Raw genomic sequence first — 23,732 nt, forward strand, 5'->3', positions numbered from 1 at the left:
CCGGAGGGCCAAGTCACAAGGAGGAGAGTTTTTCTGTGGTTTTCCTGGAGCGAGAGGGGCCGCAGCACAAGAGGACGAGACACAACCAGAGAAGGGCACAATGCCTGACCAGAGCTTGGCCAGCAAGAGGTGTCACCAGTGGTGAGTGAGCCCCATGAGATGCATACATATGGAACTGCTGCGATGACAGGACTATTGGCTGCTAGTGGAACGCAGGCCTGGTTTTGGTCTGTTGTACAGAGTGCAGGGTATGTACTGAAATACCAGGTGTGTGCAGGTGTCTCTCTACACCCATGTCCAGTGTCTCATGTTGCATGGTGGGTGCAGAATATGGTATGTGTAGTTTTTACACTATGCTGTGTGTTTGGCATATCCTGAGTTGTGCCTGTATCTGGGTGCAGTGTTTTATACTGTACAGTAGGTGGTATAATTTAGTGTGCACAGTGGATTGAGCTGGGTGTGCACTGGGGCACTGCATGTTGTGGCACACAGTGTGTAATAGGCTGTATAGCATAGAATGTGCACTTTTGTGCAATGTGGCATGTGTAATGGGTAGCATGTGTAATGTATGTAGTGTGCAGTGTAGTATGTACAAAAAGAACAGGAGTACTTGTGGCACCTTAGAGACTAACAAATTTTATGAAGTTGATGGATTTCCACTCCATACGGCTAAATGCAGTGCCTTGCATAATGACAGGTTTCAGAGTAGCAGCAGTGTTAGTCTGTATCCGCAAAAAGAAGGTGCCACAAGTATTCCTGTTCTTTTTGCGGATACAGAATAACACGGCTGCTACTCTGAAACCTGTAGTATGTACAGTGTATGATGCTATATGATGTGTTGTGTGGAGGGGTGTTTGCACTGTGGTTTGTGTTATATGTGCCATGCTTAGTTTGCTGTGTGCATGATGTGCTGTTAATGTTCAGTGTGCTCTCCTGTGTGCAGCATGTGGAGGGGTGTGCACAGCATGCACAGTGTGCTGTTAGGCATACAGTGCTATAGAGTGATCTGTACAGAGCGGAGCACAGAGTTGACATTCCCCCAGCACCAGCTGCCTGTCACAGGCCAGCCCCACCCCTCAGCGCTCCCCTCCCCTACCCCCGCATGCTGTACACGTGCCGCCCTCCCCAGCCGGCATCCCGGCCTCCACCAATCAACGCCCGGCTCCGGCAGGGGCCGCCCTATTGAATAAGCAGCCTCTGCGCCTGGCACCCCACGTGCCCGGAGCCCCGCCCCAGCAGCCCCAACCCCTCCGCGCACCCCGAGAGCTGAGCTGGGCCGGGCAGAGGAGGCACCGGCATGAGCCGGGGGAAAGGGGCTGGCATCTCTTTGGCCGAACCAGCCCTGCCCGCGCTGCTGGGGCTGCAGGGCTGGGCACTGCCCTAGCCAGACCCGTTCCCCACCCCCTGCGATCCCCTCCACGCTGCTGCAGCCAGCGGGGGCTGAGCCAGATCAGAGGCGGGAGGGGGGCTGGGTTTAGGGAGCAGGGCAGGGAGGCGCAGGGTCTTCCCTGCGGTCTCTTGGCAAGGCCAACCAAGACTCCTGTAGTGCAGTAGCAAACACGAACAGCCGCCGCTCACTGAACAAAGCAGACTCCAGCTCATCCCCACACACATGTTCTCCCCCCCACCCACACAGCCAACCCCCCACTGCCCTACTGGAATGTGCTCTCTGTAGCTGTCCCAGTCCTAACAGGTCTGTGCTGCCCTTTAAACGCTGCTACCCCTGCCCATCTCTTCCTGCATCCTTCCCTCAGTGGGACCCAAGCTGCAGAAAAGGGATGGGAGCAAGTGGTGCAAAAGCTGGTCACCAAGTGAGCACATCGGGGAGCACCTGACACCCCAGTCCACTCACACCCCATGTGCTGCTGCAGGAATGGACAGTTCGGCCCTTTGGAGACTGTGGACGTGCACTGAATGCCCCCTAACCTAGCAGCGGGCTTGGGGGCTGGAAAACGCCAGTGATCTAAGGGCTAATGGCTCCACACACTGATTATATCTTAGCTGCAACCTAGGCTCAGAGATGTCAAAGTCCTGTTAGATCTTGCTCCTGCTGTCTATCATCCAGGCTCTGTTCAGGGCAGTTTGTATTGTCTTCAGGGAGGAGGCCTCCATCCTGATCTTGGGAGACAGTTCCACAATCTAACTCTGGTCCCAGCCTCAATGTCCTTTGCACAGTTTTATCCTATTACAGCCCCATGGATTCACCAGGCAGCACCTCTACCTTCACACACTTCACCTCTCTGAAGACACTCACAGGCTCTCACTGGCTGATTTGACATGTTTGAGGCATTTAGCTCTTTTCAGGTTTCTGCTCCAGTCCCTCTGTCCCCTGGATCATTCTTGTTGCTTGTCTCTCAATTCCCTCACATTTCTCATTATCCTTTGGGTTCTATATCGCTCAGAGCTGAGCACGCAATCCTGCTGGGATAGGCATCTCTCCAAGGACCATCCCCTCCCTGCACTGTGAGCCTGCAGTGCCCAAACTGGCATCCGCTTCCTTCTTGCTGCATTGCAACCTCTGTGCTCTCTCCCCTTAGCGCCTTACAAAAGGCCCAGGTGGCATTAATTACTCTAAGGAGCTGGAGTGAGAACAGGGTGTTGCAACAGCTCTGAGTGGATCCAGGACCCTCAGAGAGCCAAGCCCAGGGCCTGGCTCTGGGTTGGGAGCCAGAAGCCAAGACAGTGGAGCCAGGCACAGCATATCCAGGACTCTGCGATAGCCAGGGGAAGCCGATCAGGCGAGCCAGAGTCCCTGAGCCCCAGAGGTGCAGAGCTGGTGGGGGCACACACTGGGCCAGAGGCAGTCTCAGGTCAGCTTGCCCACCCCTGTAAAAGGGGCACAGCAGCCCAATGCTGTGCGGAGGGGCTGGGGGAAGAAGTGCTAAAAACTAGCTTGGCTTGTAACAAGAGCGTATGTGGCTTAGGGCTGGCCTGGGGACCCAATTCCCAGCTCCATGCTGCCGCCCAGCCGCCTGGGCTCCAGCTTAAACCCTTCACCCCAAACCACCTGAAACAACTCAAAGAAAGCCAATGGTCAGAGCTGGGCTGAGACTCCACTGTCCACCGCCAGTCATGTGGTCATAAGTGTCTCAAGGGGTGATGCTGCCCCTCCACCCCCCCATGCTGCTGCCTGCACAGTCAGTCAGACTCAGCTGGGTCTGGGATGAGTGATACTGCGGGGAGCTACACAAGCAGGGAGGCGACTGGCTGCTGAGCTCTTCTCCTGCACTCTCAGAGCCACAGGCCAGGGAACAGCCTCATGCCCTCACTGACACATCTGTGCACATGGGTGTGAAACAAATCAGGGCTCCCTGCTTAGTCTCCAGGTTTCCCATCTGCTTGGCAGAGGTGTGAATGTCCACCCTCCCCCCCAGGGCAGCCACAGCAGCCAGGCTATGCAGCTGAGGAAGATGTGCACATGCAGTGGGCTGTGCAACACACAGGGAAGCATCGCGCCCAGGACAGAGCGATGAGGCCTGGCTAGCACCTCCCACGCTGGTGGGCCCCAATGCTCAAAGAGATTTCATTGAGGCCCTAACTTCCACTGAAATCAATGCCAGAAGGAGCCGGGCTGAGGGGCCTGGGCAGAGCCATCCCAGGGCCAGACTGGGAGCGCTGTACATAGGGGGCTCTCCTGAGCATGGATGGGAACAGACACTTAGAACTGAACTGCCCCACTCCAGACATGGTCGCAGGAGCTCTCTCCATCCCAGGCTGATCCAACCCCTCCCCCATGATCTGGATCCCAGTTCCACTGCTCGGGCCTCTCCACTCCAATTTGACTGACTCCTGTGCCTGCAGCGAGCACCACCCGCCTTGTCTCCTGCCTGAGTTTACCCAAGGGCAGGGGTCGTGTATCCATAAACCTTACTGATCATCCTGAATGTTCTGCTGCTGACAGGCCTTCCTGTCCCCTGCCGAGATGGGAATAAATCCTCATTACCAAAGGCCATAAATCCATCCAGTGCTTCTTGGGAGTGTAGCCAAAGATGCCACACGGTGGCCCGCAACTCTAGTGTGTCCCTAGCAGTACAGTTTATCGATGCGCCCTCGCCCAGCACCCACAAGGCAGCCCTGCCGTGCAACTGGCTCTCAGTTCTCTGGGCTCATTAGCCAGGAGGAGAAAGTTCAGGCTGAAGCAGAACTGCCACAAACAAAGGTGCTGGGCCTCTGCGCAGTTTTAGATGCCCAAGGGCGATGCACCAGGCACTGGGCCTCAACTCCATGCAGGCAGTTCCTGTCCTGTTCAAGCACAGGCAGAGCGATCACCCCAGGTGCCCACAGAACAATGGGGTGGTGTGCAGCAGGGAGCCCTCTTGGCTCAAATGATGCAGGGCATGTTAGTGGTAAAGACGGCCTGGTCAGAGAGGCAGTGCACTCTAGGAATGCTTTGTCCTGCCATCCGCATGCTACACACAGACAGGAACAAACTGAGCCTCACAGCCCCTTGGGTGAGGAGTCAAGATCATCGTCCCAGTGTTAGAGAAGAGCAAGCTGAGGTATCACGAGGATAAGAAACTGGGACAAGGCTGCCGGTAAGTGAGCAGCAATGGAACCCAAGAATCCTGCTCCTAGGCATGTCCTGTAGTAACCACCAACCATCTTCCTGTCTGAACAGCAGTGAGCATGAAGCAGAGTGAGTAGAAGCAATATTCAGTGTGATGCCGAGAGCTGCTGGCACTGGCCAGACACTGCTCCTTACGTAGTGGGGCTACACTGAGCCCCACCAGGACCAGGAGCCCAGGCAGTGCTCTATGGATTTGGTGTCTCATTTCCCTTCCCCGGCCAGGATGCCCACAGGTTTATGGGATGGCAGTTTTCCTGGGGAGAGAGAAATCACTCTTCTCCCTGCTGTTTTCCTCTTGATTGGTTTTGTGATGGAGGAGAGGCAGCTCCTGCCTCCCACAGGCATGCTCATTAGGATGTGGGCAGGAATGCCTCTCGCCTTGGCTCCCGGCCCAGCTCCTGCCTTTGCCACCTGAGCACCAGCCCCACTTATGTAAGCCCCAGGAAGAGGGACTCCACTAGGGTGGCTCTGAACAAGCAGCCTGCTTCAGTCTCTGACTGGCTGCCAACCCAGCCAACTCCACCAGGCAGCAGCAAGATGGCAACAGACATGGGGAGCCACGTGCACCCTAGTTTGGGGTGGAAACATGCATGTGTGCGTGCAGCTTTGCACATGGCTGCTTGCGTACGTTGTGCAGGTGTGTGTGCCACAATGTACTCATATGTACATTAACACGTGCAAGCATGTGCATATGAAGGTACAAGTTTACACATGTGTTTGTGTAAGCATGCAACTCTGAATGCACGTGTTTGTGCCAGGTTGCATGTGTGTGTACCTGTAAGTGTACATGCAGGAATGCACGTGCACGCAGATGTAAGCAGGCATGAGGGGGAGGTTGCTGCAGAGGCAGGGAGCGGTGGTACCCAGATGCCGGTGTGCAGGAGCACAGATGTGCATATCGCTCAACTCTGACTTACCCACAGCAGGTTGCTGTGGGTGTGGAACATCCCCCAGACCCTAGAGTGAACACAAAGCCAGGCCCCCATTAACTCAGCTGCTAGCGAGGGTGTGAGCAGGCTTGTAAGGGTTCCAGGGGAAGCTGTAACGCCCCCCACACACCAACACGTCACAAACTTGCAGCACCAAGCACCACCAGTCCATCCCTAAACACCCCCTGGGGACACAGCAAAGCAGGCGCCTCAGCCCTGATTCCCCTTTCCTTCAGGTGAGATCCCAGGAATGTTACAGCAGCCTGGCCTAATGGAACCAGCCCAGCTTTGCCTCCAGCTGGAAGCTTGGACAAATTCTGGCCCTACCTGTGCCTCAGACTGTAGAAAGGAAACCAACTCCCTCACAGGAGGGTTAAAGAGCTAATGCTCCGCAAAGGAAGTGCTGAATCAGGGCAGATGGCTGTGTGTGTGCGCATTTCCCCCCACCCCTGGCAGAGGCAGATAGCAGGGGATGCCACCCCCCCCCTCCCCATGACAGATCACCTTCCCTACTGCTCCAGACACAGCCTGCAAAACAGCCACTGCTCCCTCGGGGCTGGGTGTCACGTGTAGCTCTTTATATCTCACCACCACCCCCAGGTATTTTCCTCTCTCTCTCGCCAGTTTCTGAGGATCATCTCTACCCAGAGGTGCCACCCAATTCTCGGGTGAATGGGACCAGAGGAAACTCCTGGGGTTATGATCCGACTGCCCTGGTGGGGCAGCGATGCTGTTGTGTAGGGGGGGGAGGGGTGCAAGGCACCCACATGCATACAGAGAGGGGACTTGGTCAGCCCCATCTCTGCTCAGCCAAGGAGCCCTGATCACAGACCAACAGGCCGGTGCCCCGGAGCGCACAGGCGGGCTGTAAAACACCTTTGTTCAGGGCTGGCTTAGTTACTACAGTTGGACCCACATCCACCTGGGAATTCCCCTTTCAAACCCAGAAATATCACTCTGGCCAAGGCGGTTTTATCAGGGAGCACAGAGAAAACAAGGAGAGTCCTTGTGGCACCATAGAGATTAACAAATGTATTTGGGCATAAACTTTCCTGGGATATAACCCACTTCATCAGAGAACAGAGAGAGCACAGAGAGAGGCTGCAGGAGCTGCCAGAGCAGGCAACGGATAGCCTGGACTCCTGGGTTTTCTCCCCAGCTCTGCCACTCACTCCCGCTGTGGCCCCGTGTGCCTTAATTCCCCCTCCCCTAGCAGGTGGTGAGGCGCGGCACAGAGGAGGTTTAGGATAGGGCTAGCGGCGGTCACAGCCAGCGCCTGTATGGAGCGGCGGGTCCGAGAGCCAAGCCCAGCTCCAAGCAGCAGGGAGGGCCTGGCCGCATGATTGGAGCCAGACGCTCCATTTTCCCGGGAATCACACAGGTGTCCAGTGCGTAGGAGGGAGCCGGACAGTAACCTCAGCCCGAGACTCTGCAAGCCACCCGCATACACGCAATGCCCCAGCGCTCCCAGCCGACAGGCTGCCAGGCATCCACCGGGGCCGACTCACAACACGGAGTGAATAACTCACGCCCCTGGGCCCAGATCGGCCACCCACAGGGCCACAGCCCCCTCCCGGGCTCGCCAGAGCAGCGGCCTCCCCACTCCTGAGAGCTTGGGGGGCCCAAAGTGATTTCCACAGTGCTAAGCCCAGGCTAGAGGGAGCAGGCTGGGACGCTGGATCAGCTCCTGCCCCGCCCCCGATCCGGGAAGCTCAGCGGACACGGGCCACCGAGAGGCACTTTCAGAAAGGTCGGCAGGTACCTAACGAGGCAGACCGTGCCATGGAGATGTACCAAAGCCCCCGGTTCCCAATCTCTGTGGGCCCAGGGCTTCCTTGGGCCCCACCCCGGGAGGAGCTGTGCGCCCTGGTCAGCCAAAGAGCCTAGAGGGGATCCCGGCTCGCCCTGCCCGGCGCAGGGAAGGGGACCCGCGGCGCGCCCCGCTCGGCCCCACCTGTGAAAGAAGAGCAGGATGGAGAGCAGGGTCTGGTCGATGTTGCTGTTGCAGATGCCCTGGTTGAGCAGGTAGCAGGGGTCCCGCACCACCGGCTCCAGCGAGTCCTGCCGCATGATGCTGCTCAGCTTGTCGGCGTTCAGGTTCTCGCACACTAGCTGCGCCCGCAGCTGCCGGAAGTTGCTCACCGTGGGGCTGCCCAGGTTGTTGTTCTCGCTCCCGGCCCCCTCCTCCAGGCCGCTGCGGTTGGCCAGGTCCAGGCAGCAGCTGCAGCAGTCCAGCCCCACGGGTGAGCGGCACTCCTCTGAGGCCATCGCGGGCACCCAGCCGGCCACGGCGCCGCGTTTTACCCACCGCCCGGAGCGGCTGCCTGGGCGCCCGAGCCCGCTGCGCTCCCCCAGCAGCTCCCCAGTGGCTGTGCGCTCCCAGCGCCGCCCAGCTGCTTCCCCGAGCGCCACGGGAGGAAAATAGCAACAGCTGCTGATCAGCGCCCGGCTCCGGCTCAGTCCAGTGCACACGCCCAGCCCCGCCGCTGGAGCGGCTCCTCCACCCGGGCAGCTGATTGGCGAAGGCGCCTCCAACCGGAGAGCCCCGCCCGGGAGTCCCGCTGGCTGGGCGCCCGGGAGCAGGGAAGGACAGCGCTCCCGGGGCACAGGGCAAGCCCTGCTCCGAGCCTCCCCGCACTACCCTGCCGACGAAGCGGGGCAGCGCCCCCTAGGGGTGGGCAACAGGCAGAGCGGTTCCGGGCTCCCTCGGCACACAGCACATATATGGGGCTGAGCTCTGCCGTCTGCTCGCCTCTCCTTGGCCGGGGCAGCCCCTCCCCCCGGGCAAACAGCCACCCTTGCCCGCCTGGCTCCGGTCTGGAGGAGGCAGGGCAGGTGGGCGAGCGAGCAGCCCCGAGTCTGCAGCCCCAGGCTGCGTGCTAGACATTCCGGGTGCTGCTGGAAGACACGGTCCCTCCTGCTCTGAACGGAGCCAGGCCGGCAGGTTGGCATGGTAGCAGAGAGGGGCCTATGGGACCCTCCCCCATGCCTGGCATCGACAGACTCCCGGCGGCGGCGAGTGCCACCACGTTCACTGTGCAGGGAAGTGACTGTAACAGCGCTGAGCGGGGTCTCTTCCCCAACCCCAGGCACAGATGGGGAGTTCACACTTCACATACAAACAGGCATACCCTCCCGGCATCCAGCCACTTCCCCGCCCCTCCCTGCCCGCTTGTAACCACCAGAGGAAAGAGAACTTGGCTGCAAGTGTGAAGTCACCGCCACACAGCGAGGCAGCGACCGAGAATGGAGAACTGCAGGGCTTAGAGGGCAGCTACTTCTGTCATACCACAAGGGTGCCCAAGATAGATCCTGGAACCCCCTAGGCAGACAAGCAATCCTTGGTGACTCTGTGTTAAGAAAAATGGACAGAGAATTCAGCAAGAGACACAAGGACAGCAGCAGGATGTGCTGTTCCCTGGAGTAAAGACACAAGAGGTCACTGCAAGATTGGGTGGGTTTCTGCAAGTGGCTGGCAAGTGATGCACATTAGAACCAGCAAGAGGGCATCACAGGGAACTCCACAGATATCAAAGACTGCAGGAATCCCAAAGGAGAGCTGAAGAAGAGGAAAGTCCAAGTGATCCTGGTCATTCTTCTGATCCCAGGAGCAGAAGGCAGAACATGCTGGAGGTGAACCACTGGCCATGAGGCTGCTGTGAAGGTGAAAGTTCTGGTTTTGTGGAACACTGGGGCATATTCCAGTGGGACGGGGCTGAACGAACAGGACCGCCTGCATCTCAGAAGGGGGTGTATGTAATCTTCTGTCTGGAGACTAGCTGGGGGGTGTTAAACTAACAATGTAATAGAAGGAGGCTAAGGGGGCAAATGCGGAACAAATGCAACTCAAACTCAGGGTGTTGTGAACATACTGAACATCGTTTAATTGCTTATATACAGTGATAAGAGTCTAGGTAACAGGTAAGAATAATTGGAAATTATCATTGCTGAGGGAAAATGGCTATAATTGACATTATTGAAAAGCCAGGATTGGAATGACCACTGAATCTAACTAAAGGACCGGATGTGTTGTTCCTTAAGCACCAATCTGTAATGCATGGGTTGGAAATTTTGTTATCATGGATGATTCCAATCTGGGAGACATGCTGGAGGTCTCACTGCCAGTAGTAAAACATCATTGGAGTTTCTAAAAATTAGAGATGATTTTCTAACACCAAACTCATTGCACCCAACATGGGGTAACTCCATAGGACCTCACTATGGGTATGTCTACACTAAGGGATTAATTCAAATTTACAGAATTCGATTTTTGGAAACAGATTGTATAAAGTCGAATGTAGGCAGCCACACTAAGCACATTAATTCAGCGGTGTGCGTCCATGTACCGGGGCTAGCATCAATTTCCGGAGCGTTGCACTGTGGGTAGTTATCCCATAGATATCCCATAGTTCCCGCAGTCTCCCCCACCCATTGGAATTCTGGGTTGAGATCCCAGTGCCTGATGGGGCAAAAAACATTGTCGGAGGTTGTTCTGGGTACAACCTCACCCCTCCCTCCATGAAAGCAATGGCAGACAACCATTTCGCGCCTTTTTTCCTGAGTGAACACAGCAGACGCCATACCATGGCAAGCATGGAGCCCGCTCAGCTCAAGACAGCAGTCATGAACATTGTAAACACCACACGCATTATCATGCAGTTTATGCTGAACCAGGACCAGAAAAGCGAGGCAAGGAGGAGGCAGCGATGGCAGAGCGGCAACGAGAGTGATGAGGACATGGACATGGACACAGACTTCTCTCAAACCGTGGGTCCCGGCGCTTTGGAGATCATGTTGTTGATGGAGCAGGTTCTATCCGTGGAACGCCAATTCTGGGCCCGGGAAACAAGCACAGACTGGTGGGACGGCATAGTGTTGCAGGTGTGGGATGATTCCCAGTGGCTGCGAAACTTTCGCATGCGTAAGGGCACTTTCATGGAACTTTGTGACTTGCTTTCCCCTGCCCTGAAGCACCAGAATACCAGGATGAGAGCAGCCCTCACAGTTGAGAAGCAAGTGGCGATAGCCCTGTGGAAGCTTGCAACGCCAGACAGCTACCGGTCAGTCGGGAATCAATTTGGAGTGGGCAAATGTACTGTGGGGGCTGCTGTGATGCAAGTAGCCAAAATAATCATTGAGCTGCTGCTACGAAAGGTAATAACTCTGGGAAATGTGCAGGCCATAGTTGGTGGCTTTGCTGCAATGGGATTCCCTAACTGTGGTGGGGCGATAGATGGAATCCATATACCTATCTTGGCACCGGAGCACCAGGGTACCCAGTACATAAACCGCAAGGGTTAATTTTCAGTGGTGCTGCAAGCACTGGTGGATCACAGGGGACGTTTCACCAACATCAACGTGGGCTAGCCAGGAAGGGTTCATAACACTCGTGTCTTCAGGAACACTACTCTGTTTAAACGGCTGCAGCAAGGGACTTACTTCCCAGACCAGAAAATAACCGTTGGGGATGTTGAAATGCCAATAGTTATTCTTGGGGACCCAGCCTAACCCTTAATACTATGGCTCATGAAGCCATACACAGGCAGCCTGGACAGGAGTCAGGAGCTATTCAACTACAGGCTGAGCAAGTGCAGAATGGTGGTGGAATGTGCATTTGGCCGTTTAAAAGGTCGCTGGCACACTTTACTGTCTCGCTCAGACCTCAGCCAAACCAATATCCCCATTGTTATTGCTGCTTGCTGTGTGCTCCACAATCTCTGTGAGAGTAAGGGGGAGACCTTTATGGCGGGGTGGGAGGCTGAGGCAAATCGCCTGGCTGCTGATTACGTGCAGCCAGACACCAGGGCGGTTAGAAGAGCACACCAGGAAGCGCGGCGCATCAGAGAAGCTTTGAAAACCAGTTTCATGACTGCCCAGGCTACCGTGTGAAAGTTCTGTTTGTTTCTCCTTGATGAAAACCCGCCCCCTTTATTGACTCATTCTCTGTAGGCAACCCACCCTCCCCCTTCGATCACAGCTTGCTTTCAAAGGAAATAAAGTCACTATAGTTTAAAAATCATTTATTCTTTATTAATGGATTATAAAAAGAGGGAGAGAACTGAGAAGGTAGCCTGGGTGGGGTTTGGGAGGAGGATTGGAGGGAAGGAAAAGACCACTAAAAAAGGTTAAAATAATGAAAGTCTTTTGCTTGGGCTGTCCACTGGGGTGGAATGGGAGGGTGTACGGAGGCTATGGAACATGGGGAGGGGGGATTATACAGGGGCTGCAGCGGCAGTCTGTGATCCTGCTGCCATTCCTGAAGCTCCACCAGATGCCAGAGCATGTCTGTTTGCTCACGCAGCAGCCCCAGCGTTGTATCCTGCCTCCTCTGATCTTCCTGCCCCACCTCTCATCTCAAGCGTCTCTTCTCTCCTCACGTTGGTCCCTCCTGTCCTCACGTTCACTGGCATCTTTCCTATACTTTGAAACCATGTCCTTCCACTCATTCAGATGAGCTCTTTCATTGCGGGTGGATTCCATGATTTCCGTGAACATCTCGTCTCACGTCCTCTTTTTCCGACGCCTTATCTGAGATAGCCTTCGGGACAGAGGAGGGAGGCTTGAAAAATTTGCAGCTGCTGGAGGGAGGGAAAAAAGGAGAGAATTTTTTAAAAAGACACATTTTACAGAACAATGCTTGTACTCTTTCATGGTGAACAACACTATTCACGTATCAGAGGGATACGTGAATAGTGTTGTTCACTATGAGCCTTGCATCTGAAGAAGTGAGGTTCTTACCCACGAAAGCTTATGCTCCCAGTACTTCTGTTAGTCTCAAAGGTGCCACAGGACCCTCTGTTGCTTAACACTATTCACATTACATAGCACATGTGATTTCTGTGCAAGGTCGCATTTTGCCTCTTAATATGGAGTGCCTGTGGCTTTGCTGCTAGAGATCACAGACACAGGTCCAGGCAACAGAATTCGTCTTGCATGCGGCCATGGTAAGCCATTGTCTTTCGGCTTCTGCGCCCTCCTTTCCCACATACCAAGCAAAGCTCATTGAGTGCTGCGGTTTTCCTGTTAACCTTCAGCAGCAGAAACCAAACTAACCCCCCCCCATCCAATTCTCTGGGATGATCGCTTTATCCCTCCTCCCACCATGTGGCTGGTATCAGGGAAGATCCCTGCTAGCCACACGTGAAAAGCTCAGCGCCAATCCCCTCTCTCTCCCCCCTCCCCCCCCCCCCGTGCTTGGCTTACTACAGGGAAGGATTTCTTTTCAGCCACAGGCAAACAGCCCAGTAGGAACGGCCACTTCTGTCCCCTTAATTAAATTCCCGTATTTCAACCAGGTTACCATGAGCGATATCACTCTCCTGAGGATTACACAGTGAGATAAAGAACGGATGTTGCTTGAATGCCAGCAAACACCAGGACCATACGCTGCCAGGCTTTGTCATGCAATGATACCAGATTACTTGCCACTAGCATGGCATGGTCAAGTGTCCTACCATGGAGGACGGAATAAGGCTGCACTGCCCAGAAACCTTCTGCAAAGGCTTTTGGAGTACCTCCAGGAGAGCTTCATGGAGATGTCCCTGGAGGATTTCCGGTCCATCCCCAGACACATTAACAGACTTTTCCAGTAGCTGTACTGGCCACGAATGCATCCCAAGTCCTCAGGGCAAATTAATCATTAAAAAATGCTTGCTTTTAGTTTTATATTTTAAAAGATAAACTCACCTGAGGTCCCTTCCATGGGGTCATGGTCTTGGGTACTGGCTTGGGAGGGTACTTCAGTCAGGCTGAGAAAAAGATCCTGGCTGTTGCGGAGAATGGAGTGCTGTGTGCTCTCCGCAAGCTCGTCGTCGTCCTCCTCCTCCTCTTCCCCATCCGCAGAATCCTCAGGTGTGGCTGATGAGATTATCCCCGCCTCGGAATCCACGGTCAGAGGTGGGGTAGTGATGGCGGCCCCCCCTAGAATTGCATGCAGCTCAGTGTAGAAGCGGCATGTCTGCAGCTCTGACCCAGAGCGACTGTTTGCCTCCTTTGTTGTCTGAGCTCCTTGACTTTCACGCGGCGCTGCTCCGAGTCCCTATTGTGGCCTCTCTCCATCATGCCCTTGGAGATTTTTTCAAAAGTTTTGGCATTTCGTCTTTTTGAACGAAGTTCTGCTAGCACTGAATCCTCTCCCCATATAGCGATCAGATCCAGTACCTCCCGTACGGTCCATGCTGGTGCTCTTTTTCGATTATCGGCCTGCATGGTTACCTGTGCTGATGAGTTCTCTGTGGTCACCTGTACTCTCCTGTGCTGGGCAAACAGGAAATAAAATTCAAATGTTTGCGGGGCTTTTCCTGTCTATCTGGCCAGTGCATCCGAGTTCAGATTGCTGTCCAGAGCGGTCACAATGGTGCACTGTGGGATAGCTCCCGGAGACCAATACCATCGAATTGCGGCCACACTAACCCTAATTCGAAATGACAATATCGATTTCAGCGCTACTCCGCTCGTCGGGGAGGAGTACAGAAATCGATTTTAAGAGCCCTTTATTTCGAAAGAAATGGCTTCATTGTGTGGACGGGTGCAGGGTTAATTCGATTTAACGCTGCTAAATTCGAATTAAACTCATAGTGTAGACCAGGCCTATGAGAGATAAGCATGAACTGATCACTGAGCTGAAAGTTGATGGTTACTTAGGTACAATGATTAGATTTGTTATGTAAAAATAGAGGACAGTCCTAACCACTATAGGCACCAATGCTGAGGAAAATTTGGAGCAAAATTGACGGAGAGGAAATATTTAGACAGAAAAATATGAATGAAAATTGGGAGGGCGAATTGTTTAAGAGGGGCTTATTAGATGGCCAAAAAGCCATAATTTCATAATCACGAAAGAAGATGACCTTTTGTTTAAAAGCCTATCCTGGTTAGGGAGGGAAGTGAAGGCAGCAATTAGGAATATAAAACTATATACAACAACAACAAAAAGTAGATGGCAATCAATATAAGCTGGAAGTTATGCAGTCTAGAAAATTGATAAGGGAAGCTACAGATATCAGGGAAAAATCCATGGCTGTCAGGGTTAAGGACAATAAGAAGGATTTTTAAAAGAATATCAAGAACAAAAGAAATCCTAGAAATGGTATAGGCCAATTATTATGGTAAAATTGTTAACAATAATAATAAACAAATTATTTGTATTACCATAGTGGCTAGGAGCTCTGGTCATGGGTCAGGATGCCATTGTGCTAGGGCCTGTACAAATGATGCAGAAAAGGCAGAAGAGTTCAATAAATATTTCTGTGCTGCATTCGGAAAGAAGGAGGATAATGTACTCATATCACATGAGGATGATGATGTACTTTTGAGTCCATTAGTAACTAAGGAGGATATTAAACAATATCTGCTAGGGATAAACAGTTTTCACAGGCTTGCCTGAGGAGACCTCTGGCCCCCGATGTTAATTTTTCATAAAACTTGGAATACGGGGGGAAATTCCAGACAACTGGAAAAGTGCTTACGTTGTGTCAATATTTAAAAAGGAGCATGCAGGAGGCCCCCGTAACTATAGAACAGTTAGCCTGACATCAGCCCCAGGCAAAATAATGGCAGAGCTGATATGAGAGCCAATCAATAAAGAATTAAAGTAGGGGACTATAATTAATGCCACTTAGCATGGTTTCATGGAGAATACATCTTGTCAAACAAACCTGATTTCATTCTGTGATGCGATAACAAGTCTGGATGATAGAGGTAACCCAGTAGATATAATGTACTTAGACTTTTGCAAGGTATTTGACTTAGTACTGCATGACATTTTGATTAAAAAACTAGCAATAAAACACATGTAACATTGATTAAGAGCTGCCTAATGGACAGATCTCAAAAAGGAGCTATCAATGAGGAATCATAATCAAATGAGGGTGCTTCTAGGGAGAGGTATAGGCCCAAGACTATTCTGGAAGTAAATGTACAATCTCTGCTAATAACATTTGTGGCTGACACAGAGAGTGGTGGAATCATAGAATATCAGGGTTGGAAGGGACCTCATCTAGTCCAACCAGGACCAATCCCCAGACAGATTTTTGCCCCAAATCCCTAAATGGTCCCCTCAAGGATTGAACTCACAACACTGGGTTTAGCAGGCCAATGCTCAAACCACTAAGGTATTCCTCTCCCTGTGGAGCAGTGAATAATCATGAGGACATCGCAGTTGCACAGAGCATTCTGGATAATTTGGTACAGCCAAATGCAAGCTCCAACCTCCAGGACCAAAGAATGGAAACCATTCCTACAGGATGAGTGGCTGTGTGCTGGAAAGCAGTGACTCTGAAAAGGATTTAGGGGTCATACAAGACAAGCAACTGAATACGAGTTCCCAGCATGATGCTGTGGCACAGAGTCCTAAAGTGATCTTGGGATATACAAATAGGGGAGTAGGAGCAGGAGGTAATTTTACCTCTATATGTGGCACTGGCATGACTGAAACTGGAATGCTGTGTCCAGTTCTGGTGTGCAGAGAAGAGCCACAAAAATGATTCAAGGGTTGGAGAAACTGCTGGACAGTGAGCGACTTAAAGGCTCAATCTATTAGCAATCTAAAAAGATCAAGATCACTTGACTATAGTGTATAAATAACTTTGTCAGGAGAATACATTGCATGCTAAAGGGGTCTTTACGCGAGTGGGAAAAGGCAGAACAAGAACTAATGGCTAAAAGTTAAAGCCAGACAAATTCAAATTAGAAACAAGACACTACTTTTTAACAGTGAGGGTGATTAACATTGCAACAAACTCTTTAGGGAAGTGGTGCTTTCTCCAGCTCCTGCTGTCTTCAGAGCCAGCCTGGAAGCTTTTCTTTAGAATCATAGAATATCAGGGTTGGAAGGGACCTCAGGAGGTCATCTAATCCAACCCCCTGCTCAAAGCAGGACTAATCCCCAACTAAATTATCCCAGCCAGGGCTTTGTCAAGGATTTAGGATCTCCTTTAGCCAAACACAAGTTATGGGGAGCCTTACAGGAACAACTGGGTTCAATTCTCTGGCCTGTGTGATGCTGGAGGTCAAACTAGATGATCGAATGGTCCTTTTGGCCTTGAAATCCATTAATCTACACCCAGAGCCAGCCATGTTCCCTATGCAGCTATTCACACACATCATTATACATTTACTATGTATACCCACTTAAATACATGGCCATACATGCACCCTACATACCCATTCACACACAGGGCCCCCTCATACACTAACACACTTACAGCAATATCCAACCCCATCCACATTAAGTGGCATAGAAATATTCAGTCATTCAACACCCCCCCGCCCTCCAATACATACACAGTACAAACACACATTCACATGCTGTCATGGAGTCCCGGGCGATGCTCTGGAACTGCTCCCCACAAAGCCAGTCAGGACTTTGGGGAGCCTCCTCTCCCTCAGAGCAGACTGTCTTCAGGGCAAGAAGCTCACACAGCTTCACCTCCTGGGTCTCTCCTTGGAGCATTCAGCATATGCCCCTCTGTGCGCTTCCCACAGCGAGTCCGCCCAGGCGGGGTCCTGGGGAAGCCAGAGGGTCCTGCACACACCCCCACTTCGCAGTCAGACGTGACTCTTAGCCAGCCAGTAAAACAGAGGTTTATTAGATGACAGGAACACGGTCAAAAACAGAGCTTGTAGGTACAAAGATCACTCAGCCGGATCCATCCTGGGGTCCCACGAGCCAGAGTCTTCTGCCCTCCTTCCTAGTCCCCAGCCAGCTCCAAACTGAAACCCCCTCCAGCCCCTCCTTCTCTGGGCTTTGTCTCTTCCCTGGGCCAGGAGGTCACCTGATCTCTTTGTTCACCTTTAGTTATTTCCTTGCAGGGGGGAAGGGCCCTGGCCATTTGTTTCCAGGGAGACAGAGTGTCAGTGATTTATGCACACTGGCCTTTATCCCACCACCTAGAGACTTAAGAAATGCATAGGGGAAACTGAGGCACCCACACAGTATTCAGAGGAAACATTAAGAACAGTCCTATTTCATCACGTCTCTCCCCCCTTCGAGACTGAACTGAGCAAGGTCACTTTAGCCAGTGACCTGGGTAAGTTGGAACCCACCAACGTTCCCATGGATGCCCCATCATCTCTCCGATTCCTTGGTGGGAGTTACACCAGGGCATTCCAGTTTCACACCCTCCCGTGGGTCTGTTGTGCTTGATGGCGCTTGCAGGCTGCATGTGGGAAGGTTTATGCGGCCCGTACCCTTTTGCCACCCCAATATCCCTGGGGTTTAAACTGGGATTGGGGTCTTTTTCCAGTGCTGCAGTTTGGAGGGCTGCAATTCGGGCTTTCTTGGTTAAGAGCCCCCATCTTGACCTTGGCCACCCTCTGAGCCGGGGTGTCTGTCCCCAGCAGCTTGGCCTCAGCCCCTTGCATTTGACGCCATCACGTCGGAGGAGAGTGATCAGTATACACACTAAAGCGCTGCCCAAATAGATACAGCTGCAGCTTTTTAAGGGCTTGCAGCATGGCCAGGCATTTCTTCTCTGAGGCCACATAGTTCTGCTCCCAGGGCAGCAGTTTCTTGCTCAGGTACCCGATGGGGTGTCTCCTCCCCCGCCCCAGCATCAGCTTGCATCAGCATCATGCCCAGCCCTGCGTCTGAGGAGTCGGTGAACACTGCAAAAGGCTTGGCAAAGTCTGAGTTTACCAGATTTACTGGGCCCTGGATTAGAGTCTCCTTCAGTATACAGAGAGCCCTCTGGCACAGCTCTGTCCAGACCACCTTGTCGGCTTACCCCTCTCACCAGGGCTGGCTTTAGGCCGATTCAGCCGATTCGGCTGAATTGGGCCCCGCGCCAAGAGGGCCCCGCGCTGCAGCTATCAACCCCGCTCCGCCCCCAGCTCACTTCCCCAGCCCCTCCTCCCCTCCCTTGAACGCCCCGCCCCCTCCCCTGCTTCCCTCGAATCAGAGATTCGCGGGAAGTCTGAGACGAAGCAGGGGCGGGCCAGCAGCACGAGGTAAGCTGGGGTGGGGGTGGGAGAAGGGCTCCGGGGAGGCGCGCCCATCCCGCAGGCCCCAGCGGCTCTGGCCCGGCTTGGCTCCAGCCCGGCCCAGTCCCCGTGGCTCGGGGCCCCCCGTCCCCCCCGCGGCGCGGCTGGGATCCCGCCCCACCCCTGGCGCGGCTTCCGCGGCGCGGCTGGGATTCCCCCCGGCGCGGCTCCCGCGGCGCGGCGCGGCTCGGGTCCACCCGGCCCCGGCCCCCCCGGTGGCGCGGCTCGGGGCCCCCCGTCCGCGGCACGGCTCGGGTCCCGTCCCCCCCAGCGCGGCTTCCGCGGCGCGGCTGGGATCCCCCCCACCCCCGGCGCGGCTGGGATTCCCCCCGGCGCGGCTCCCACGGTGCGGCTCGGGTCCCCCCGTCCCCGGCCCCCCGGTGGCGCGGCTCGGGTCCCCCTGGCCCCCTGGCGGCGCGGTGCGGCTCGGGCCCCCCCCACCCCCGGCGCGGCCCCCGCGGCGCGGCTCAGGTCCCCCCGGCGCGGCTTCCGCGGCGCGGCTGGGATTCCCCCCAGCACGGCTCCTGGGGTGCGGCTCGGGTCCCCCCGGCCCCGGCCCCCCGGCGGCACGGCGCGGCTCAGGTCCCCCCGGCCCCCCGGCGGCGCAGCGCGGCTAGGACCCCCACCCCCACCCCCGGCGCGGCTTCTGCGGCGCGGCTGGGACCCCCCCACACACCCCCGGCGCGGCTTCTGCAGCGCGGCTGGGACCCCCCCCAACCCCGGCGCGGCCCCCGCGCCGCGGCTCGGGTCCCCCCGGCCCCGGCCCCCCCGGCAGCGCGGCTCGGGTCCCCCCGGCGGCGCGGCTCGGGTCCTGGGGGCGGGGCTTGCAGCAAGCCCCGCCCCCAGGAGTTGGGCCCCGCTCTTGGTAAAGCCAGCCCTGCCTCTCACATAGCTCAGGGATGGGGGCAGCTAGGGATCTAACATGGAGTATAAACTTCCAGTAGCACCCCACCATCCTGATAAAGGCCTGGACTTGTTTCTTGGTCTGGGGAATGGGCCAATCTCTGATCATCTCCACCTTGCATTTTTCGGCTTTTACCGTCAGTCCTGCCTCCTTGAGGCAGCCCAGCCCCTTCTTCACCTGGGACACGTGTTCCTCCCAGGTCTGGCTAAAGACACACGTCATCGATGTACGCCAGGGCCACGTTCTCCATCCCCCTCAGCTTGTCTAGAATCTCCCCAGGCCTAGGCATGGGGTAGGCATCGGACACGGTGATGGCTTTAAGCTTCCGATAGTCCCCACCGAACCAGATCATCCTGTCTTCCTTGGGGACCAGCCCCTCGGGTGAGGCCCATGGGCTGTTGAACTGCTGGATCACAGCTAAATCCAGCATGTCCTTGACCTCTCTCTCCAGGTTCTGGGCTGCTTCCCCAGTGACTCTGAATGCGGAACACCTGATGAGGAGATTGGCTCCCACCTCAGGGAAGAGATCCACCAGGGGATCTTCCCCCTTCTCCTCCCAATCCTCCCTTTCCAGGTCCAGGGGTCCCCTCACTCTCCTTCCATACAGCAGCTCAAAAGGGAAGAACCCTGTGGATTCCTGGGGCACCACCAGCTGCCTCCCGATTCCCCACAGCTCTACTTCCCCTTGGGGAGCCCATTCCCAGTACAGGAATCCCTTCTCCCTCAGGACTCTGTCCCTGCAGCCTTCCCCAAGGGGGTTTGCAGCGCTGTGGCCAACAAGTTCCCTCAGCTTCTCCAAGGAGGGATCCTTCTGCAGCTCGGTCTGGAATTCAGCTGCTGGGGAAAGGAGTGGGACCTGCTCCCTCTCACTGGCTGGGCCTGGGGTCACAACTACTCTGAGCCCTGTCCCTGTTAGCTTCCTCCCTGCTGTGTAATCACTTCCCAGCAGCATGTCTGGACCAGGCAAACCTGGTTGGCAGCCGACCTGCCCTGCCTGCGTGTCCCCGCACTCAGCTGGGGTCTCAGCTCCCACCGTGCTCAGCGCTGCCCTGGCTGTACCAGAGAGCAGGCAGCGAGCTCTCTGCTCTCCTTACAGCATTAGCGCCAGCCTGAGCCCCCTCTCCGGCGTGCAGGGGGGCTGGTAGCATCTCTCCCTCCCACTCAGCCCCAGGGGTCTGGTTACAGGTAGGCAGGTATCCTGAACCCAGCAGCCCCTCCCTCCTGCCAGCCAGGTCATTTGCATTTTCACTGACCATTTCCATCTTAGCCAATTGGTTCCCTGGATTCAAATTCAAATCCTTGGCCGTTACAGGAGCGGGGCCTGGATCCTGTCCCAAAGAGACACAGTCGTCCCCCAACAGGACCTCACAGCCAGTATCCTGGAGAACCCCAACTACCAGCCAGCCCGACCCCTCCTGTGTCTGCACAGGGATCTGGGCTATAGGCAGGGCGAGGGCCTTTATCCCGGGGACCTTTACCCAGGTCACACAGCCCCTCAGCATCTACGGCTGCACCACCTGGGGCCCGACAACAGTTCTCTCTGTCCCAGGGTCTCGCCACCCCAGGCATGTCCCCGCCATTGACCACCACCTTCTGCTCCCACTGGGGGTCCGAGAGGCCTGAGCCCAGGAGACTCCACGACGACATATAGGCTGGGGCCAGGAGTGGGAGCCTGTCCACCACCCCACCCATCTGGCTGACAGCGTCTATGGCCTTGGGACCCAGCAAGGGAGCTAGATACCAGGGCTTTTGCACAGGGTCCCCCTGATTCAAATCGCCAGCCTGCTCGAAGGCCGTGTGGTGGGCATCCACATCCCCCCCCTCCTTAACCAGGGGCAGCAATTTAGTGTCAAGACTCCCTGCGGAACTGGCAGCCTGGGGTCTATCCCCACTCACCCCTGGGAAGCCCCCTATGCCTCTTCGCTCACCATCGCCAGTCCATGCTGCTGCTGCTTTTCCTGCAGCTCTTTCTTGGGCTTTTGCGGTCTCTCACCATCCTCTCGCTCTCTCGGACTCAGCTCCAATTCCATCCGTCTCCGATCCCCTGATGGGGAACCCAATCGTGAAAACCCTCATCTGGTTAGGGACTAGACTCTTAGGGATGCCTGGCTACTGCTCCTGCTGCTCCCAGATCCTCTTGTAGCCCCATCTGGGTCAGGAATCTGCTCCTTAGAGCAGTCTTCGTCCTCCAGCTGCACGATTAACTGGGCCTTGGTGAACTTTCCAAGGTGTAACCCTCTCTTTTTGCACAAGATTACAATATCCTTCTTAAGGAGATGGTGATAGGCCATCACTCCGCTGTTCCCAAGTTGCTTTGGACTCAGAGGCCCGTGTGCTCTCAGCTCCCCCATGGTTTCCAGGAAGAACCCCTAGTGTGCCAGCCCTTCTCGTGGTCACCACCTCTTTGCCAGGGTTGAGCTTCAGTCCTACTTCGTCACACATACACAGCCACACATTCATCTAGGGGCGCATACAGACCCATTCTTACATGCATGCAGCCCCTCCCCCCACTCCTGTGGTGACTCCCAGTACAGCGAGCACACTCTGCTTGTGGTGCCTGCCTGCCTGCCGTGTTCTTCAGATGCACTGTTTGGGACACACACAGAGAGAAAAGCACCAGTAAATGAAAGTTTAACCCTGCCTGATCGTGTTCCCTGGTCCATAGGCTGGGGTGTGGAGGGAACAGGTGTTCTCAGACCTGGCCGGAATGAGTAGGAGAACCCTGGCATGCATGGTCTTAGCTGTCTACACCCACACACACACAAAGTATCTTTATTGGGAATAGAGCCCAGCAGGCAGGGCAAACACTGTCAGGGATGGTCTAGATCAGGGGTCTCAAACTCAGATGACCCCAAGGGCCGCATGAGGACTAGTGCATTGGCCCGAGGGCTGCATCACTGACACCCCCCCACTGTCTCTGGCCCCGCCCCCACTCCACCCCTTTCAATTAGGCCCCGCTCCTGCCCTACCTCTTCCCACCCCTTCCCTGCCCCATTCCAATCCCTTGCCTGAAGTCCCCACCCCAACGCTGCCCCCAGGGGGTGCAGAAAGGGTGCAGCGGGGGCTGAGGGCAGGGAGTTGAGGTGCAGGAGGTGTGCAGGGTGCTCAGGGCAGGGAGTTGGTGTGTGGGGTACAAGAGGGGTGCTGCAGGGGGTTGGGGTGCAGGGTGCAGCAGGTGGCTCAGGGCAGGGAGTTGGGGTGCAGGAGCAGTGCAGGATGTGGCAGGGGGCTCAGGGCAGGGAGTTGGGGTGTGGGATGCAGCAGGGGGCTCAGGGCAGGGAGTTGGGGGTGCAGGAGGAGTTCAGGGTGTGAGCTCCAGCCTGGTGCCGCTTACCTAGAGCGGCTCCGGGGTGGCAGCAGCGCTCACTGGGTCCAGGGCAGGCTCCCTGCCTGTCTTGGCCCCCGGCTCTGCGCTGCTCCATTCCAACCGTGTCCCTGCAGCCCCTGGGGGAAGGGGAGGGGCTCAGGGTTCCCTGCTTGTGCTGCTCTTGCCGCTCCTCCAGGTACCTCCCATGAAGCTCCCATTGGCCGCAGTTCCCTGTTCCTGGCCAATGGGAGCTGTGGGGGGCGGTGCCTCGAAGGAGGCAATGCCTGAGCCCTCTGCTGCCTTCCCCCTCGCCACCGGAAGGGGTGTGCTGCCAGCTGCTTCAGAGAGCAGTGTGAGGCTCGCAGCGTCAGGAGGCAATCCCACGGGTAGGCAGAGGGGCGGGGGAGGGGCGGGAAAGGGGGCGCGGGGAGCTTGCTGGGCCACACACAAGAGCCCCGCGGGCCGCGTGTTTGAGACCCCTGGTCTAGATAATACTTAGTCCTGCCATGAGTGTAGGGGACTGTACTAGATGACTTCTCGAGATCTCTTCCAGTCCTATGATTCTATATATACCCATTCACTCCCATACACACACAGTGTCAGGCACCTGTAGAATATACACTCATTCATATATACCCTGTTTCCCCGAAAATAAGACATCCTCCGAAAATAAGGCCTACTTACAGTTTTGCCTCTCGTTGTAATATAAGGCATCCCCCCGATAATAAGACCTCCCCGATAATAAGGCATCCACCGATAATAAGGCATTTTTCATTTCTGAAAAATAAGACATCCCCTGAAAATAAGACCTAGCGCATCTTTGGGAGCAAAAATTAATATAAGACACTGTCTTATTTTCGGGGAAACAGGGTATACACACACATTTAGATCCAGATCCCAGTGTCCCAGTTCCCCTGCTGGGCTGTTCAGGTGCTGTGGAGCTCAGGGAATAGCAATGGGAGGCTGGAATCTCAGGTTGGACTAAAGCATGAGTTTGCATCTGCAAAAAATAAAGCCCAATGCCCCACAAATTCCTGTCTGTGC

The 23,732-nt window shown here is 55.2% G+C and overlaps 1 protein-coding gene and 1 long non-coding RNA gene across 3 annotated transcripts in view; both read right to left on the reverse strand.

Annotated features, from left to right (window-relative positions):
- Positions 1-8,087, reverse strand: part of TSC22D3 (TSC22 domain family member 3) — a 56,070-nt gene extending 47,983 nt beyond the window's left edge. Inside the window, exon 1 of the mRNA XM_008175623.4 lies at positions 7,451-8,087. Within this exon, the coding sequence (XP_008173845.1) occupies positions 7,451-7,764 (314 nt within the window). The 5' untranslated portion in view covers positions 7,765-8,087. The remainder of the gene's footprint in view (positions 1-7,450) is intronic.
- Positions 8,088-11,501: 3,414 nt separating this feature from the next.
- Positions 11,502-22,886, reverse strand: LOC135973371 (uncharacterized). 2 transcript variants are annotated; one of them, XR_010590177.1, is made up of 3 exons: positions 22,716-22,886; positions 13,183-13,752; positions 11,502-12,074 (listed from the first exon to the last, which is right to left on the reverse strand). It is a non-coding gene; the product is annotated as an uncharacterized LOC135973371 (long non-coding RNA). The 2 variants fall into 2 exon arrangements; XR_010590178.1 differs by having other exon boundaries at positions 13,183-13,747; positions 22,716-22,878.
- Positions 22,887-23,732: the final 846 nt, after the last annotated feature.

The sequence above is a fragment of the Chrysemys picta genome, chromosome 9, assembly GCF_011386835.1.
Source record: "Chrysemys picta bellii isolate R12L10 chromosome 9, ASM1138683v2, whole genome shotgun sequence".
NCBI classification, from domain to species: Eukaryota; Metazoa; Chordata; order Testudines; family Emydidae; genus Chrysemys; species Chrysemys picta.